Below are 20,401 nucleotides of genomic sequence, written 5' to 3' on the forward strand. Positions count from 1 at the left end.
ATCAATGTGTAATTAGAAATTTTAGATGACTTTAAAAATATTTTTGAAAAATTTTGAAACTTATCACTCTAAATAATGTTTTTCTTAATCTTCAAGTATTGAAAATATTCCGTTAGAAATTTATCATTTATTAAAATATTTTGCTCAATTTATCAAGATATTTTTCTAATTTTGATGAGGAATATTTCCTGGCCGTAGATTAGGATTATGTAGGATTTACATGATTATCAGAATAAGTTGATTAAGGAGTATGGCAGGGGATTAACTTTTACGACAGATGTGAACAGTCTGAATTGTTTACCAGGTAAATGGTAATCCCAGGTGGACAAACCAACCTGTCATAAAGTGGTCAAGTGGTCAACAGGTGGTCAACAGCCAGTTTTAATTCCTACTCAGAACTTTAGATAAATATGTTTTGACAAAAATAAACATATTGTTGTTTTGAAGAATTAAACATTGTTGTTTTGACAAAATAAACATATTGTTGTTTTGAAGAATTAAACATTGTTGTTTTGACAAAATAAACATGTTGTTAGAAAAAACAAGTACAACACATGTTTTGCCAATTAGTGAGTATATGCTGCCTGTTTTCATTTTGGTTTTAAGAAAATTAGTTTAATGATACACAAATCTTACGAAATTGCATATCATGTGCTATTTATAGAATAGCAAGTTTCTCTCTGTTTCTTGTAAATAGCATTCAAATAATTCTACCTCGGAAGAAAAGCCAGTACTTTTCATTGTCTAATCAGTTTAATCTGCACTGTTGATATTTCAATTGAAACTCAATTTGATTTCTATAAAAATGGTGAATGTGGATGAGTGTTGGACTTCCGCTATATTATAACAGTACGCAGAGTCAAGTTAACGTATCTTTTTTGTTTGTGGCAGCTGAAAGGCTGGAAAAAATAAAGGATAAAAAAAGGATAGATACACAGTATATTTCAAGATGTGACGATAATGGAATTCTGAATACTCTATAGATAAGACTGATGTATATGTAGCATGATATTATGTGTAGGTGTCAGAATTTGTAACTTGGAGCAGCTATAGGGGTTGATCATATCTGAAAATTATGGGTGGACCTACTGTGTGTGATTAAATTCTTAGTAATAATGGCATTTTATTTTTAAAAAAGTTTTTATTCAAATTTATAATTGAAATAATGACTTACATGCAATCATGATATTATGAATAAATTACCATAGAGCTCATGCACCCACAACAAATGCTTGAGAGGATAAGGTTATATGAAGGTCAATGTGTTTAAAAACTGCATGGCCATCAGTCCCAAAGATTTTTGTGAAGAATTGCTCTGTTAAATTCTAATACTAGATTATCTCCCCTACTTTTGACTCTAGAATCAGACATATCCTCGAGAACAAAAACAACAAAACTCAATTTTATTTATAATTTTATTTATAATTTTAATATTCTATAGACAGGGGACCAGTCTAGTCAATTTGTGAGCAACACATTTTCTGTGTTGCCTTCCAAACACACAGTCAATCGCACATTAAATTGTGGGCAAAGTTGGAAAGTCTTGTTTTATCAAATTCACATCTAACCTAGGAAAACACTTTCATCAGCAGTGGAAGTGGTCAGATACTGCATTTATTTATTCTGGGTTGGTACTGTTTAGCAAATGAAATGTCAGGAATTTAATGAAATTATGAATTATCTATCAAACAGGTTTTGCCAAAACATGCTGCAGGCAAGCTGCAAGGAATTGAGGGCGGGACTAGTAAAAAATAAATAAAATGATAATGGTAAATTCTTTTCAATGTCCCAACAGTTTCACAGCATTCAATTGATGATCATGTCAACATGTGAAGCAGGAAATGGGACCAGGATTATTGACTAAAGCAGCTCATATGGCTCCCTGTCTGTCAATCTGGGATATTGATTTTTTGAGCTGAAACTTTTGTAAACAGATACTGCTGTGTTCTGTTGGTGATTAAATGGTTGTTATATTTATTTGGACTTTTACGAGTTAGATAAAGAAAATCTTTTCTTATCAGAATAAATATGGTGGTAATTTGGCAAACCAGCAATTTTGTATGTCTGAGTTTTCTAGAGGAGTAAATGTTTTACCTGTACAAAACAGAACATTGCAGATTAGTGATAATCTTCGGTGGGTATTACTGGGGATTGGTCTGCTTGGTCTTGGTACAATGTCAATAGCAGATTAACAGACCTCTAAAGTTCATACGATTCGATCTTGGAAATGTCAATTCAGATCATAACTCACTTTTAGGAGTTTATGACACGATTAACACTCGCGCTGTAGTGTCGCTATATAGTGAACGTAGTAAGTTCTGTACCAGTTGTAGTACTATGAACCGAAACAAGCTATATGTAATTAAAAACACACTTAATTAACTCTCATTTGGACAAGAAGTGACAGAAATATATTCCTGTTAAATAGACCTGTTTTAAGATTTTATAATATAGTAACAACATTATCAATTTATCCATTTGTTGGTCATCGACTGGTTATTGGCAGAACATTACTTCAGTATCGTCTGAAATTCAGCTCTCATGCTCCAATTTTAAACAATCAGCTGGATGCAGACATACTTTCCATGACGACTATTTTTCGTCAAAGACGTATAGGATTGGTTTGCAAAATCTCATGTCATACAATATCAAAGTAAATGCAGTATTTTTATGATTTGGAAGAACTTGCTTGCTTCCAATATTGCGGTCAGACCAGTTTAATCAGACTGCAAAATCTATATTCAGATGATAAGATGAGAATAACCCAGACATTCTCCATGGATTGTCATAATCAAGGCTTAAGATACAGGTCTTCCCAAAAAGCTGTTAAAAATCACACACTTTGGTAAGGAAGTTGGTGGGAACATTGTTTATGTTAGACAGGCCTGCCATCTTCAGATTAAGAGATCTTGGTAGCAATCTTTGTTTATTTTCACAACAGCTTATGACTCGAGTCTTAGATAAGGCTTGTCTGTTGAAGATTTGATGATTTTAACATCTCTGTGGCTAAAAACTCCCCCCAGTAATATTACTCATGACTGGGTGTGTGTTAATACGGTTTTGTTACCAAGTGCAGACAAGGTCAGGCACTTCCACCATCATCTAACTGTCAAATCGTTGCAGAAACATGTTGCAAGCTTCACTGCAGTGGAGATGTTTTTTGTCATCTTGAATATCTGACTGTTCGTTCCTGACAGATTTGGTCAATAAAATTATCATTTCTGTCATCATTTATTTGAAGGTTTTTACAAATTTTCCAAACACTATTTTTTTTTTTAAAGATATTCATACTCTGTAGATTAATTTTTTAGACTTTTTTTTTATTCGATTGTGGATTGTATATACCGCTCTGATTGGGATTCCAGTGAGAAAAACACAAGAAACTGCAGAACTACGTCAGAAATATACATAGTCATTTACTATACCAATATGATGATTGGTCTTGACATATTTGTATAATGGTAAGAGAAAGATTAATTGACTGACAAGTTATGTACGAAGGAATTTCCTGACAAGTCAACATTTTTCAAGTAGACAGATCCCAGTGCCTTACTATATAAATAGCATTCCGACACACCTTAGCACACACCGGATTAAATGCCTGGGTGAAAGTCACAGATACAGACTTATATACCTGACCTACTTGTTCAAATTTTTGAATACGTTTACGATCTAACCGATATAACCGGTAAAAATTTCATATACCTGTGTGGATATATATATGTGCGGATGTATAAGTAATGAAACCTCGGTATGACCCTACCTGTCTGTCGAGGGATTATTTTTAGAGGGGATAAATCTGGATCAGCATAGCACCACCACTACAGGTGTGTAACTAAACACTAACGAGCTGAATTAATGAATGGTGTTAATTACCAGTCTGTATTAATGGTATAGACAGGTACATCCTGTGGATAGCATATACAGGACTTTCAATACAACAATCGTTTTCACCTGGACAGCTATGGGATGGCTACACTGACAACAAGTTACCTGCAGGCTATTTTTGGACGTATGCTCCATTGAACATATTCGGGAATGAATATGTACTGTATAAGGACGGCAGCCATGTTGGAATAAGATAGGTCAGTGAAACGCTCTTATCTCACCTGAACAACTTGTACAGTTATAACTGTAGGTGTGTTATTGTTTACTGGAAACAATAGATAGATCTCTACACTTAGTGACATCTGTTTGTGTGTGAATACTCTGTATGTCATACCTGTGTGTGATATACCTGGACAGTACCTGTGTGATTAGGAGTTGTGAATCATGCCTGACTCAGGTTTAACAATATGGCAGAGCATGGCAGATTTACGTACGATAGTAATGAAGAGGATTGGGATATACCTGTTCTAGAATACATCAACTCCCAGCTAGAAAGCTACCTGAAGATGGTAGGTATATGTACCTGTATGGTCTGTACAGGTAAATCACATCAAACCAGGCCAGAATCACGCTGACCTGTACACACATTCCTGTGCTATTTAATCAGCCTGTCATTTCTCATATACACATATATATGCATAGTGACATCCAACTCGATTGTCATCAATACAGCCGTGGTGTACAATTATAATGATTATCTGTACATATATATATAGTGTTGATTTATTAAACTTCATTGATATGTAATGGATATGAAAATATCTGAAAATGACCTGTCCATGGTCAAACATATAGAAAAGGATTATATACAGTGGTTGTAAGCTAAGATGAAACCGAAAATTTTGAAACCGACATGATATTTTAACCTTTCTGTTGTTACTATACTTGACAATTATCTATTTCTAGTAATACACATCCAACGAACATTTGTTTGTTAGGATCCAGTACCTATATTGGATTATACCGTGGTTATTATATATATATACTTACTAGACCCTATATTTAGAATGTTGTATATTTTATAAATGTGCTGGCCAATGTTCACTACCATCTCATTGATCATGGACCATGTACATTTCATTCAGGCCGGAAAAATCGAGAGAGAAAAAAACGTAAACGAGAAAATATTGATGCAAACCCATCAAAGATCTGCCACAAACAACCAAATGCCTTTTTATATCGACAAGATATTTATTGTCCATGAATGTATTGTACTTGTATGGGTTTTTGGATTTTTATTTTTTCTATGAAATTAGAAACATTGACAGGTCAGAAAGGACCCCATCATGTCAATAAATGTCCCCAACCCCTATAACCATGACGACACGTACCATCTGCTTATAAAGCTTAGGTTGACATTTATACTTCGAAAACAACCGCAAGGAAACACAATATTATATAACAGAATAACTTATGAAGATAGTGAATGTAAGATTTTATTGATTTTACGAGGTAATTTATTCAGGGAACGTCAGAAGTAAGCTATCAGTTAATATGTGGAAACCCAATATCTCTGTGCATATACATGTACAGACCATGTGAACTTTGAATTCATGGTAACAATCGAAATTGTTTTAAATGTATTCCTACATTACAGCATCCTTGTCTCTCTCTAAACCCCAAATAGCATTACACTTCTCCGTCTCTCTCTAAACCCCAAATAACATTACACTTCTCTGTCTCTCCCTGAACCCCCAAATAACATTACACTTCTCCGTCTCTCCCTGAACCCCCAAATAACATTACACTTCTCCGTCTCTCCCTGAACCCCCAAATAACATTACACTTCTCTGTCTCTCCCTGAACCCCCAAATAACATTACACTTCTCTGTCTCTCCCTGAACCCCCAAATAACATTACACTTCTCTGTCTCTCCCTGAACCCCCAAATAACATTACACTTCTCCGTCTCTCCCTGAACCCCCAAATAACATTACATTTCTCCGTCTTTCCCTGAACCCCCAAATAACATTACACTTCTCCGTCTCTCCCTGAACCCCCAAATAACATTACACTTCTCCGTCTCTCACTGAACCCCCAAATAACATTACATTTCTCCGTCTCTCCCTGAACCCCCAAATAACATTACACTTCTCCGTCTCTCCCTGAACCCCCAAATAACATTACATTTCTCCGTCTCTCCCTGAACCCCCAAATAACATTACACTTCTCTGTCTCTCCCTGAACCCCCAAATAACATTACATTTCTCCGTCTCTCCCTGAACCCCCAAATAACATTACACTTCTCCGTCTCTCCCTGAACCCCCAAATAACATTACATTTCTCCGTCTCTCCCTGAACCCCCAAATAACATGACATTTCTCCGTCTCTCCCTGAACCCCCAAATAACATTACATTTCTCCGTCTCTCCCTGAACCCCCAAATAACATGACATTTCTCCTGGCATCACCACCGACAGCCCTCATTACCCAGACCAGATATACTCCAGCCAATTGTATGATGATAAATCTCCTAAGGTTGTAATAGAGAGTATCAAAGTTTATTGACTTCTAAGATATTTCCTGGTATATCCTGTTATTTCGATAACTACTGGGGAAGGATGTTTAAAAATTGAGCATTTTTAGTTTTATCAGACAGATTTGAATCTCCATTTAGTTGTTCAAATTAAATGATTTTAAATATTAAACTAACTGACTTGCAGGTTCATGACTCTGTTTTCTTCCACAGATATAAATATAATTTCAATCTTATTAATTTACTTAGGACTGTAGGTGATGATATGTAATGAATACTATCGTGTAAGGATCAATATCATTGATTTATTTTAACCATCAACAGTTGAGGAACTTTACCGTAGAAGACAGTAGATACTAAAAGTGTGTCACGGTGGTTTGACATTTTATCTGTTGTGCACAATTTGACAAAATTCTGAAACTGCTGACAGCATTTTGTTTTTGCAGCTTTTATATAACAAACAAATTGAGTAACATTTAACTAAAACAAATCACCGAGCATTTTTTCTTGCCTATAAGTTAGATGAGAAACAATAAGGCTAAGGTGTTACTTTACCACATTTTCAAGTTTTGCGTTAGATCTGTTGCTTAAAAAGTTTAAGTCCAACGTAATTAACTGCTTGGTATACTGGTAGTTAGTTCACATAGTGGACATTTTATCACAGTTTCCATTTACAGAATATCATTGAGAATTTATTTTCCAGTGACATTAGAAGTTAGGGATGCTGAAATCTGTACATTTTGTGTCTATTTCAAAATGTTCGTTGCTTTTAAATTTGGTGATTGTGAGCAATTTTTAATTTTGATTAAAGTATTTGTATAATAGATTTTCTGACGTCAACTGTACATACATGCAGCCGATAAGTTCGATCAAAGGAAAACATTTTGAAAAGGATTTAAGAATGTTGTGAAAAAATGTCAATTTGTTTATGAATTTTGTGTAGGTGAGAGACCGGCCATGTGATCAATTAGAGCTTCCTTGTCTGACGTCATTTACGTATCTATAAACGACATTGAAAGTTTCCTTTTCACTCTATATTTGTACATAAGCCAGACATGTCAATATTTTGGAAACCCTTGTAATAACAAAACACCATAATCACGGCTGGAGAAAGAAAGCGGGCCATATTTGTTTCCTTCAATACACCAGGCTGTAAGTTTGATCAGGAAATTACCACAGAGTTTATAGTTTCTGATTAAACAAAGATTAAAAGGTGTTTCGTGTGAACGGGTACATTGGATAGGTATTTGTTGCCAATTATACTTGGGGTAGACAATTAATCTATATATCTATACTGATAAAGTGGGTATATGTACAGTACCGTTAAACTAAGATCTATAAATAGTGATTATGGTAATGATATATATTGCCCAGTGATATTTTTTTTTTGGCTGCTTGTCACAGGAAGTTCATTGTATTATGGAGGGAAAAGAAACAGACAGATTGCAATAAGAAAATTGCCACAATACAGGTCTGTGCCTGATTTGTCTGCGTGACATCCAGTATTGTTTTGATTAAAAAACAAGTATGAAAAAAATATTGCCCCGAGTCATAGTGTGGAAATGACAGGAAATCACCTTTCAGGGCATTTGTTACATAAAGAGAAATTTATGTAAGAGAAAATTTCATTATTAGTCGCAATCACAGACATGCATACATGGAATGAAGCAGTGGAAATAATATATATATACTAGCTTGAAAACACAATATGGATTTTATGGTTTGTGTAAGTTTTCTGCAGTTGACCATCTTCCTGTATTCATAATTTGGGATATTAGTCATTTTTCTCAGAAAAAGTATTTCTATATATATATTTTTTTTTTTTGTATTTCAGGTGTTAATTCATCTGACATTATGGAATTGTATATATAATAACGTATTGAATTTCATCACTGAACCTGTTTAGCTTCACTACTACCAATTTAAATAATTTAAGTAATTCAGTTTTAATTTTTGGATCAGAGAGGGTTGATAGACAAATGAACTTACACATGTGTAACAATACTGGGTGTTACCAGGTACAGTGGTCGTATAAAGATGTTCAGTGACAGATCTATTAGGTATGAATGCTATATACACTTTATTGAAGGATTATTAACATTTTACGGATGTCAAGTCCTGCGCAAATTATCCTTAAAATCTCACACATGTATATTAAGATTTGGAGAGATGTGCTAATCACCAATTATAAGCCCATCTCTGTCATTGAAGCTCCATAATAGTATCAGCGTCATTATTGACCCACCTTTCAGACTTCTCGGCTACAAAGCCCTAGGTAAATAGGTTGCTACAGCCTACAAAGTATTAATAAGTGATTAGACTAGATCAAAGGATGTCAGCTGATTACTTATGTTCTACCTGTAATTTGTATATTTACTACAGAGTAGAAAACCACATGTAAATGTTGGGAGTATTCCTGTCATCTCACTAACTTTGGTTGATAGGAAATGTTCCTGAAATAGATAGACTGCTGTGTGAGGTCATTTGTTTGGAGAGCTAGTTACCGACAGCCCTACTTTAATTGAACAAGATATTATTATTCATTACACCTTCCAATTATCCTATTCTTTACCTTTCCCCATTTCCTGCCCTTATGTAAAACAGTGGTACACAGTTTCCTTATAGTGAATCTATTCTGGAAATACACTTTACTGATGAATTGGGATCTGTACAACTGGTCAACTACCATTTCCAAATTGTAAAACTTCCCAAACCTGTCAAGTTAATTTAATTCACAAAACCTGGTACAAGCATTGCTCTAAAGCTCTACTGGTGCACTTTTGGTGTGGAGTAGAATGGAAACAAATGGTTAAAAATCTTAATATTACTATTTTTGAGTTGCAACTCCAAAACTGTTTTAAATAACTTAAAGAATCTTGGTACATGTATTGCTCTGGTGGTGCCTTTTGGTATGGAGTGAATAATATTTTTCATAATTTTCCAGGCAAGACATATGGTTTAAATGTCGCAGTTCAATGTAAAATTAACAACCAAATTCATACGTGTATGGGTAGTTTCAATTTTCTTTATCAGGGTGCGAGGGATATTGACAGCTATGTCTCATTGTCTTTTGTTTGCAGATCAAGAAATGGTAAAAAAAGATTTTAAAAATAAAAAACAAAATTTCACTCATGGATTATTTATTCAAGATTTAACAATTTTTAAGACATCCCTAAGTCCTATTCTGATGTTAGGAATGTGACAGGACAATGAGTTTTGTATATAAAACTGAGATTTATTATATAGGCATAATTATACATCTCTATCTTTTGTTGTATTCTCTGGTATTCTTTGTTCATTGGTTTGGTCGACTGTCCTTGGTAAAAGGAAGTGACATTCTCAAGGTTGTTACATACAGTACTGTACAAATATTGGCCAGAACGAGATATTACGTCCAAGTATACACAGTATACAAATATTGGGCAAAAATATCAGCAAACATTCGACAATGATATTGGGCATTACATGATTATTTCAAAACCAGCTTAGATCAAGGGTTATTACTTTGTGTACACAAGTATAATACTAAATGTGTGACTATTCTAATCTTTATAGGCCCAGAGTTGACAAACAAACTAAGGGCAGATAATCAGTGATCAGAGATATCATTGGGGAAGTGTTTGATAGGTAAACACCTTTGTCTTTGTTCTCTGCCAGACACTTTGAGCTCTTGGATTTCCTTGTACTGTAGACAGACAATATATTGTCCCATGATCTCAGAAAGGTCAAACAACTTGCAGTGAAGGTCAGTGCCTTTATTAAGGAGCATTATTTCTTCAAATTTTTTGGGAAAACTGACAAAAATTTAACATTTCCTGGACAATTATTTTGGAGATGACGGAAATGGATTATCGTATCAGGATTTTGAAAAGGAATTTTGAAGAGAATTTCAATGTACCTGGTTTAAAGCACAAGGTAAATAGCTGTTTCTGTTGTGATATCTGGAGGAAACATTTATTCTCACTTAAGTGGAATTTTATTCCATCGCTCATCTGACATTTAACATACTCTGTAGGTGATGGCTAATATTCCCTCCCAGCAAGTTTAACAGTTTCATCATGCTAGTTTTCCAATTTATCACCCTTGTAAAAAGATACCTGACAACTCCAATTTATTCCTGGCTCGTTAACAGGTAAAGGTGTGCATACCTGTGGCACATTGCATCCAGGTGAGAATCTTACGTAGCAGGCTGCAGGGTGCAGTAAATGTTACCAAATTATGATCAACATAAATATTTCATTGGTTAAAGCACTATAATTCATTGTCCTGAAACTTTCATACTATCACCGGAATATCCTAAGTAAATTCGGGGGATATTAAAGAAATATGACAGTTTTAAATTTGAACATTCTTGAGATTATTTTACTCTTGGATGGTCACATCTGTCAAAGCAATATCTGCAAACAATTGAATTGACAATTTCCTTTTTTTATCCCCGAATCCCTTATATTCTTATTTTTTGCACTATTGAATTAAACTATGTTACTGTTAATGCCATTGTAATATTATGTAGGAACTTTGTAATATCAGTTTTACTCAATGTTTTGTATATTTACGAGCCAGAGAGCTTGCTTATAGGTAGGGCTCTCCAAATCACCTGCTCTCTGGCCAGTCACATGTACAAGTCAGAGAGCTTGTTAGGAAGGGCTCTCCAAATCACCTGCTCTCTGACCAGTCACATGTACGAGTCATGAGTGCTTGCTAGGTAGGGCTCGCTAAATCACCTTCTCTCTGGCCAGTCACATGTACAAGTCAGAGAGCTTGTTAGGAAGGGCTCTCCAAATCACCTTCTCTCTGACCAGTCACATGTACAAGTCAGAGAGCTTGTTAGGTAGGGCTCTCCAAATCACCTGCTCTCTGACCAGTCACATGTACGAGTCATGAGTGCTTGCTAGGTAGGGCTCGCTAAATCACCTTCTCTCTGGCCAGTCACATGTACAAGTCAGAGAGCTTGTTAGGTAGGGCTCTCCAAATCACCTGCTCTCTGGCTAGTCACATGTACAAGTCAGAGAGCTTGTTAGGTAGGGCTCGCCAAATCACCTGCTCTCTGGCCAGTCACATGTACAAGTCAGAGAGCTTGTTAGGTAGGGCTCTCCAAATCAACTGCTCTCTGACCAGTCACATGTACAAGTCGTCACATGTACAAGTCAGAGAGCTTGTTAGGTAGGGCTCTCCAAATCAACTGCTCTCTGACCAGTCACATGTACAAGTCAGAGAGCTTGTTAGGTAGGGCTCGCCAAATCACCTGCTCTATTAAGTGTGTTTTCTAGAAATCTCCTAGAAATCAAATTGCGATATCTTATCTAACATCCTGTTTGAGCGTATTTTAATCTAAATAATGTTTATCTGTGATCACGCCTATAGCTGCTCGTTATACTGTGAGCAAAAACAGCTCACATAGTTCATTGTTAATGTTCTATGCGACATTGAATAAAGTTTTTTGTATCTTGTAATTCATATGTTGGTGTTAAGTCATTGGTGTCAGAAATTTCATTGTTGTCATTCTGCTTGTGTTGATTCGTGTTTTGTGTACTAAATACTAAATAAGCTGGTACAATAAAAATAAACCAATAGGACAGTCTAGTTAAACTGAGTCAAGGGATGAGACATAAGAACTAATTTGATTTGTGGTTGTATAACTTCTATAGTGATGGTATTTCACTTCAATTGACCTCAAAACAGCAAATTTACAATAACATGATCATGACATTCAACACAACAAATTTATCATAGTGTCATCTTCACACAACAAATATTGTCACAACATGACATTAACACATGTACAGCAAATATTGTCAACAATTTTTTTCCTGTCATCCTGATATTACAAAGTCTATAGATGTAATTGTAACAGTGTTGGTGATCCCGGTCCTGTCAGTATCGATTGCAGTTGAATAGCCTTAGGGATGGAATCACAAAGGTCATCAATTAATGGTTTAATTAATTAATGAAATAATTGACAACCGTGGGAGGATTATGTTATTGGAGAGTTATTGATTACCATTGACAGCCGAACACCTATACATGAACCCCTTGGTAATGATATCATCCAATATATACATAGCTTCGCAGTAACAGCATCCTGTACGATATTTCATGACCTATTATTGACTAGTAATTTATCATTGTGATACATTTTGAAATTAAGAAAAGAATTCTAATGTTATTGGCTTATAATGATATATCACGAAAAACAATTTAAACATACCATCATCTTGTATTGTTAATATTTTTAGTTTAGTTTACATATGGCTAAGCTTACGTAGCTTTGAACGCTAGTAAATGTAATTACTACTCAACATCATCACAGTATTGGAACTTCTCCCCGAGGATTGACGTAGCTGTGAGTTAGAAAAGTCGTGTACATAGCCTTGTATTGGAATGACTCTCCTTCTGTCATATGTGACTGTGACTCTGTGGTGGTCCAGCTGGGTCGAGATTGAAAAGTTCGGTTTGACAAGTTCGTGCGGAATGTTGTACTGAGTGTGTTTCTTGTTATTACTAGTTTAAAAACATATAAGGTTCACCAGATATGTTTGTGATTAGGTTTCATTGTGGTTATGTGGATATTCCAGAATTTATTAATGTTGCAGATCTAGAGTACTAAACAGTTTCGCAGGGTATGGCAGCATAAGAAAAAATACTGTTTAAGAACAAAAAAAATCCACACAAAAACAAAAGCTTATGCAACATCAGTAGATCCTTAATTCAAGATTCACAATGGTACATAACTCTGCTATCATTTTGTGCTATATTTTCATGTTTTATATTTTCCAGTTGCCGGGAGGCGTTGACCTGACGTTGAGCGAGCTGCAGGAAATGGCGTCGCGTCAACAACAGCAGATTGAGCACCAACAACAGGTCCTGGTCGCCAAGGAACAACGCCTCAAGTACCTCAAACAACAGGAGGCTCGTCACCAGCACATGGCCGCTGAAAACGACAGACTCAAGAAACTGCGGGAAAAGGTTGAAAATCAAGAAATGAAGTTGAAAAAGCTGCGAGCTCTGCGTGGAGAGGCTGAGAAATATAAAAACACGAATGGATCAATCAGTAAGTGATTCCAATGATTTAATGATACCTGTATATATAATTTGAGGAATAGGTTGTAAAAAATTGCTATTAGAAAACAAGTATTGTTATAATAAAGTGCAGATACAGCAATATTTCCCCGGTGTTTAGGAATATAGAGGAACGCACATAGACATACTGCATGAGTCAACATACCCTTTGTCAGTGGTCAGTTGTCTGTTGTCAGATTTAAATGTGGCTTAAAATTACAGTATAAATGTCTTCCTTATAAACCATGGAGGTGTTTGAATTTGCTAGTACTACAACTGTCGTTTATTACAGATTCCGAGTTGGAGAGTGTAAAATCCCTGTTCAGTGAGAAGGAGAAAGAACTGGTCATGGCTGTAGCCAAAGTGGAGGAGCTGACTCGACAACTAGAAAAGGTCCAACACGACAAGGAATCCGTCAACAAGACAGCTGGTCAAAGTGCGGCCAAACTCGAACTGGACAAACTCAAAAAGGAACTCATGGTAAGTTGTCAAGGTTTACAGAATTAAATCAAAGAAATTCAAAATGTATTTATTAGTCGGATATGAGAGGAAATCTTAATATAGAATAACTGGCGTGGTTTCTGGTTGGAAGAGAAAATTAGGTTATGACTTGTGGGTTTGAGCCTTCGAGCCATATACAGATACGACGGTCCCTGTCAATGTTCTGTCTTGTATCAGATTTCATTATCATCCATCATTTAATTTTCATTTTACATATTTTCATGATGAAATAACAGATATTTCTTAGCTTCAAGCTGACAGCTGTTGCTGGTTTAAATGCTAAATATGTCAAATAAATATTTCAACATAAAGAAAAGTAAAGAGAAATGACATACCTACAGAGTTATTTAGCGTTTTAATTCATACAACTTTTCTAATTTTCAGATGAGGAAATATCAAAAATGGACAACCGAATATTGGAGTTACAACAAAGATTGAAAAAGAAACGTGCCCAGCAAGCCGATCAGCAGAAAAAACAATCTAATCAACAGTCGGATAACAAATCGGGGAACAAAGCAACGCGGAACAATGTGGCTGCTGTGGAACCCTATGTACAAATCGTGCCAAAAGACAAACTCAACGGAAATGTTGATTCTACTTTTCATAAAATGGATCCTAAATATCAGTCGTTACCTGTGAGTTCAAAGTTTGTGATGAATTTGTCTGATGAAAACTCCAAAAAACCTCTTAAAGGTGTCGAAAATGTGCATGAACCTAACAACAATAACACAGACATGAAAGGACCCGCAGAGTCTAGGACAACGACGATAAAAAATGATTCCAAAACTGTGCCAAAAGAGAATGGGCATGTCCCATCGGAACATGTTTACAAGGATTCAGGACACACTCCGGCATCACAACCTCAGTATTCAACAAGGCAAGGAAAACATCCGCCCCCGATCCCTGCTCGGGCAGGTACAACAAATTTAACATATCTTACGCCAAGGCCGTTTGGGACAACCTACAGTACGTCTGTCCTTAACAGGGGCCCAGGGGACCAACAGGGTGGCCCTACTATTACCATCGCAGAGGACATACGGACTGGGGGCAGTGGTCAAAGCTCGCCAGCTTCTAGTGACAGTTCTCTGAAGGAAAACAGTGCTTATCCTTCCGACCACCAATCTACAAATCATTCGGAGAAACAGAATCCTGTGCTAAATGGAACAAATCATATCACTAATAATAATAACAACAATTCACATCATAGGGGGCCAAATAAACACCCACCCCCCTACCCAGGGGGTTCTGTGCCCCCAAATAAGCATCAAGGGGCTCCCCCTCCTTACCCCCATGTGCAGCAGAATGTACGTTCTTGTGATCAAACAGATTCCATGAAGGACACAAACAGTAATAATGGATCAGATTCCTCCCTCAATAGTGATTCCGGGAACGGTTCTAAACAGCAGCCCAAATATAAATATGCTTCCAAAAACGTGATAGCCAACACCTACATGGGCAAGCTTGGTCCAGAGGCCTTAAAAAAATACCAACAAAATATACAGATGATGTATACAAATATTTCTAAAAAGGATGGTGGGAAAACAAACAAAGGTAATGAGGATAAATCTCACACAGAATCAAATAAACCAAACAGTGCTCAGTCACCACCGTCAGCCTCCGAATCACTGTCACCACCAGCCAACTCACCAAAGGGAGGTAAATCTAGTTCATCTCCGACTTCTCCACAGTACCCTGACCTCGCTTCTGACAAGGCCAGTCACAATCGACACACGCATAAACACGTAAACCTTCGCCGACGACACTCCGACAGCGACAACGAAGACATCACGAAATTACTTCACAAGTATGTGGACCGTTACAAGAACCAGTCGGGCCACACGCCCCAGGAGACGGGGGAGGGACTTCACATAGGGGGCTATGACACTCAAGCCACGTCCTTCCAGGACCAGGTCCCCGAGGACGTCCCTGTGGATGGAATGGGTAACCTGATCGACGTTTCAGACAAGGTGAAAACGGGGGACGGCTCGGATGGAAGTAAATCTTCTAGTCCCGTCAGTGTACAGGTTGTTACTTCAGATCAAACTGTGTTGAAGAAAAAGACGAACTTGAAGAGTCGTAACTCTAAAAAGTCCGGGAACCGCGTGAGCTTTGATCCTCTGGCCCTCCTACTGGACTCCTCATTGGAGGGGGAGCTGGAGCTGGTGAAGAGGTGTGCCAGTCAGGTAGGTGTTTTGTCATTAATACAACCTCATCTATATGTCGTGTCCTGTCATACGGCCTTATTAATATCTGTGCATTTTCCTGACAATCTGCTGTTCTTGAAATTTGTTTGATAACAGTTTATATTAAGGATCATAAGTTTTAACATCTATGATTATAAAACCTTGACATCGCCGGAAGAAATTATCAATTTCGGTAACAACCTGATACAAGTAAATATCTTACTATAATAGAGAATTATGTCATAGTATCCGTATATCGTTATACATGTATAGGTAAATATCGTACAGTGGTACAGAAGTAAACTACTACATACTAATGTCATTCTGACGTTCTTAGGAAGCCTAGTTTTACCGATATATCTTCAACTCTGTACATTCAAAACATCATTGATGAGAGGAAGTAATGCACTTCAAAAATCAGTCAGGATTAAAATAGTCAAGAGCTGTAAAAAGAAAATCAAACTGTCAATATTGTCAGTATATTTCAATCTGAATTTGTTGTTCCAGGTACATGACGTGAGCGAGCCGAATGACGAGGGGAATCACTGCCCTACACAATGCTATCTGTGCAGGCCATTACGCCATCGTTAAATTCCTGGTGGAGTTTGGATGTGATGTCAACTCGCCTGACAGTGACGGCTGGTAAGTAATCAAACCAGAAGATAAATGTTGGTGGATGTAAAACACATCCTTGTTTGATAAACATAGAAATATGCCAAATGACTGAGGTGTTAGGCCTAAAGGGTTCAATTTGTCTCCATAACTATAAACTACATCCTCTTTAGAACAAGGCGATATTTGACTGTAAGCATCCCTAGGTGTAAGTGTTGACTGCCATGCATGGTACTGAGTGGCAGATCTCAAGCTTGGAAAAAGATTTGTAATGTATAACTTAAATGAAAGTGTTTTGCCATAATCACTGAAATATCCAGACTAGTAACATTAGGTTAATATCCAGGTTAGTAACATTAGGTTAATTCCCTTCTTTCTCGGGACACCTCTCCACTGTTCAGGGTATATATTGTAGTTATAACATTGATTTGTACCTCTCTTCCCAGGACGCCTCTCCACTGTGCAGCCTCGTGTAACAATCTGCCCATGGTGAAGTTTCTGGTGGAGCATGGGGCCTGTATCTTCGCCACGACCATCAGTGATCAAGAGACTGCTGCCGAGAAGTGCGAGGAGGAAGAGGACGGCTTCGATGGCTGTTCTGAATATCTATACAGTAAGTGGGACACACTTGGTCTCTGGTTTCCTATCAATTCATCTAATACGCAAGTGTTTAAGTTACACAATGGAAAACAAAGGAAATGTTTTGTTTAGATTAAGCCTCGTGCTGGCCAGCCAAACTCTTACTCTTAATTTTACATAACCCTGACCATGTAATTCACACACACAGACCCATGTAAGATTCTATTATACCTGGTGAAAAACCACATTTTCAGTTAACCTCAGACCTTTTTGCATTCAATCAGGAAATTAAATCCCAACTTGCCGAGTATTGTCCAGCCGAACTCTTTAGTTTTCTCACATACTGGAAAAAGTAAAAATTATAAGATGTTGTGAAGCCTTTTCATGAGTAAAGCATCAAGATTTATCTCCCTTTGGTATGCCGATAGTGGTTTTAATATGGAAATTTTGAATATTCAAATATTCTTTGAAATTACCTTTGAAAATTTTCTTAATGACATTTGATTTTTTTTGCAGATGTAATATTTATGTTTTAATATTGAAATATAGAATATTCAAATATTCTTTGAAATTACCTTTGAAAATGTTCTTAATGTCATTTGATTTTGTTTGTAGATGTAATATTTATGTTAACAATCTGATAACTTTATAGGTATTCAGGAGAAACTGGGGATCATGAACAATGGAGTTACGTGGGCAGTTTTTAGTTACGAGGCTGTAAACAGCGATGAACTGAGCTTCGATATTGGGGACGAAATTGTGATCTTGAGAAAGGGCGACGAAAAAGAAAAAGACTGGTGGTGGTCCAGGATGGTCAAAAAGGAAGGCTACATACCAAGGAATTTACTAGGGGTGAGTAAAACTAACTAACATACTTGGGGGGGGGGGGGGGGGGTCATCTATCTAGGGATCAGAATCTGGATCTCTATATTTGATGTAAGTCGACTTATGATTCTGTAAGCCATCACTTATATTTTCAATTGTGTAATATTTATATTTTTAATTATCTATATTTGATGTAAGTTGATGTATGATTCTGTAAGCCATTTCATATATGTTTATATTGTGTAATATCTAATTTCAAAGTGCCTCTTTCGGTTTCTGTCAAAACTTACTATTGTGATTTTTGGGAGTCTACTGTTTTTGAAGTCATTTCCTCTGTTGATTCTCCTCTTTTACTTTGACATTACATGACTTTTTAGATTTTGTTTGTTTTTATACCATTTCGAAAACCAACACAGTTAAGTTGCAGTAACACAATGATGAGATAGGCGAGGTGTTGTGATACAGACAATTTCTTTTCTTGTGTCACTTGGATGTACGATATCCTAATCGAGATGTTCTGTCTTACCAAGCTTGCTGTAGTTAATATCCGTTTTTATTTTCTTGCAGCTTTATCCTCGCGTAATACCACAAGTAGGGGAGTCGGAGAGCTGAGACGAGGAAAGTCAAAATAACAATTGCAATATAATTGCTAAGTGCTAAATGATAATAGGGCCACAGAAAGCAGATCTTGATAGGGTGCTGATCTTGGTTTGGCAGGCAAACCTGTCTTCACAACATAACATCGTACTGTGAACATATGAAGGGATCCAATCAATCAAGGATATTAGCCATTGTTACATTTATCAACTATATCAGACATAAGTTTCTCTTTCTGCAATTTGATGTTTAAAAAATGAAAATCATCGATCAAGAGTTTCTAAAAGCCAGTGAATTGTCAGTTATTTTTATATATTTTTGTAAAAAAACTGACAATCCTCTAGAGAAAATTTTCAGCTAGAAAAGTAAATGATTGTAAATGGTAATATTTCCCTTCAAACCAAAACGAATTTAATTTAAATTAAGGCAATACTTTGTACTAGAAAAAGGCTATTTCTAGTTGAAACACATTACCAAGAATGCATCAAAGATCTGCTTTCAAATTTTTCGTTTCGAAAACTTTCGATATGTTTCAAGTTGTAGATGACGAATGTGACTTGAAGAGTATTTATTCATTTATGTTAAATTATTGGAGCGAGAAATAATAATGACGGAGTGTGTGTGTGTGTGGCTGACAGCGACAGTGCTGTCACGTCAAGTAATAGTGCAATATCTTATGTTGTAAATATTGTACAGAAAATCTGTTATATTCATTCCACTTAAAACTTAGTATTTTTCTACTTTGAGATAGATCCATAATGTATTATGTTTATCGACCCTCATTAGTGTTGTGCTTATGTTACTTGTTTTTTATTTTCTAAAAAACATCCAATGTTCATTTATTATATTCATTATTTAACAATTATATTCTGAATCTCTGTAAAACCAGAAAAACTGAGAGATTTTAACTCCATATACACATTGTACAACAGCATTACCGATATACTAGAATACTTGTATTGTTTTGCTATATAAAAAGATTTTAAAATCACTTCTTAAAAGTGGAATATTGAACTATATCTATAGTCCATGTATTTGCAAAGTTCTTAAAATATCTTAAACATTGCACTTTTTTTTTTTCATTTGATAGGTTTAAAACAATTTTCTTAGTTCTTTTGAAAGTTTGAAAATGAAAGGTAACAATTTTCTTAGATTTTTTGAAAGTTTGAAAATGTAGGGTTCAATAGGGAACATTCATTAGGACCCTTGTTACTCCTCACCTTGAATTTTTACAATTTGAAAATTTCATCATAAAAAGGGTGCTATTTAAGATAAACATTGATTTCTGTGCCATTTGATAAGTTTCACTTTCAATTACATTGAAAATTCCATAAAATTTTTGTTTATGGAAGAAAACTTTAAGAACTTACTGAATGCAATTTTATTGACTAATTTTTTCGATATCTTGAAGAAATTTTGTGACATGGGCAGATTTATATTGTAGATAGAATAAGGACGCTGATGTTCTGAACAATGGTGAATACATGTGATGGTGCTTGCTACATTCTTTCTACATATTTTCATTGTATACAATATATATTTAGACATCAGTTATGTACTGAAGTACATGATAACTTTCTCTACAAGTATTTCTTAGTATTAATTGTGTATACATCATCAGAATTGTTGATGCCAGTATGATATTTGTAAAACAAAGAAAATAGATAAAATTTTCTGAAACTA

The 20,401-nt window shown here is 35.9% G+C and overlaps 1 protein-coding gene across 1 annotated transcript; it reads left to right on the plus strand.

The window, feature by feature from the left end:
• Positions 1-3,691: 3,691 nt before the first annotated feature.
• Positions 3,692-20,401, plus strand: LOC117324559 (apoptosis-stimulating of p53 protein 1-like). Its single transcript, XM_033880476.1, is given in 9 exon segments — positions 3,692-4,397; positions 13,140-13,413; positions 13,714-13,914; positions 14,307-16,105; positions 16,613-16,642; positions 16,644-16,747; positions 17,164-17,330; positions 17,949-18,148; positions 18,689-20,401. Coding segments are annotated over 9 exon segments (2,922 nt in total). The 5' UTR covers positions 3,692-4,295; the 3' UTR covers positions 18,734-20,401.

The sequence above is a fragment of the Pecten maximus genome, chromosome 3, assembly GCF_902652985.1.
Source record: "Pecten maximus chromosome 3, xPecMax1.1, whole genome shotgun sequence".
NCBI lineage: Eukaryota > Metazoa > Mollusca > Bivalvia > Pectinida > Pectinidae > Pecten > Pecten maximus.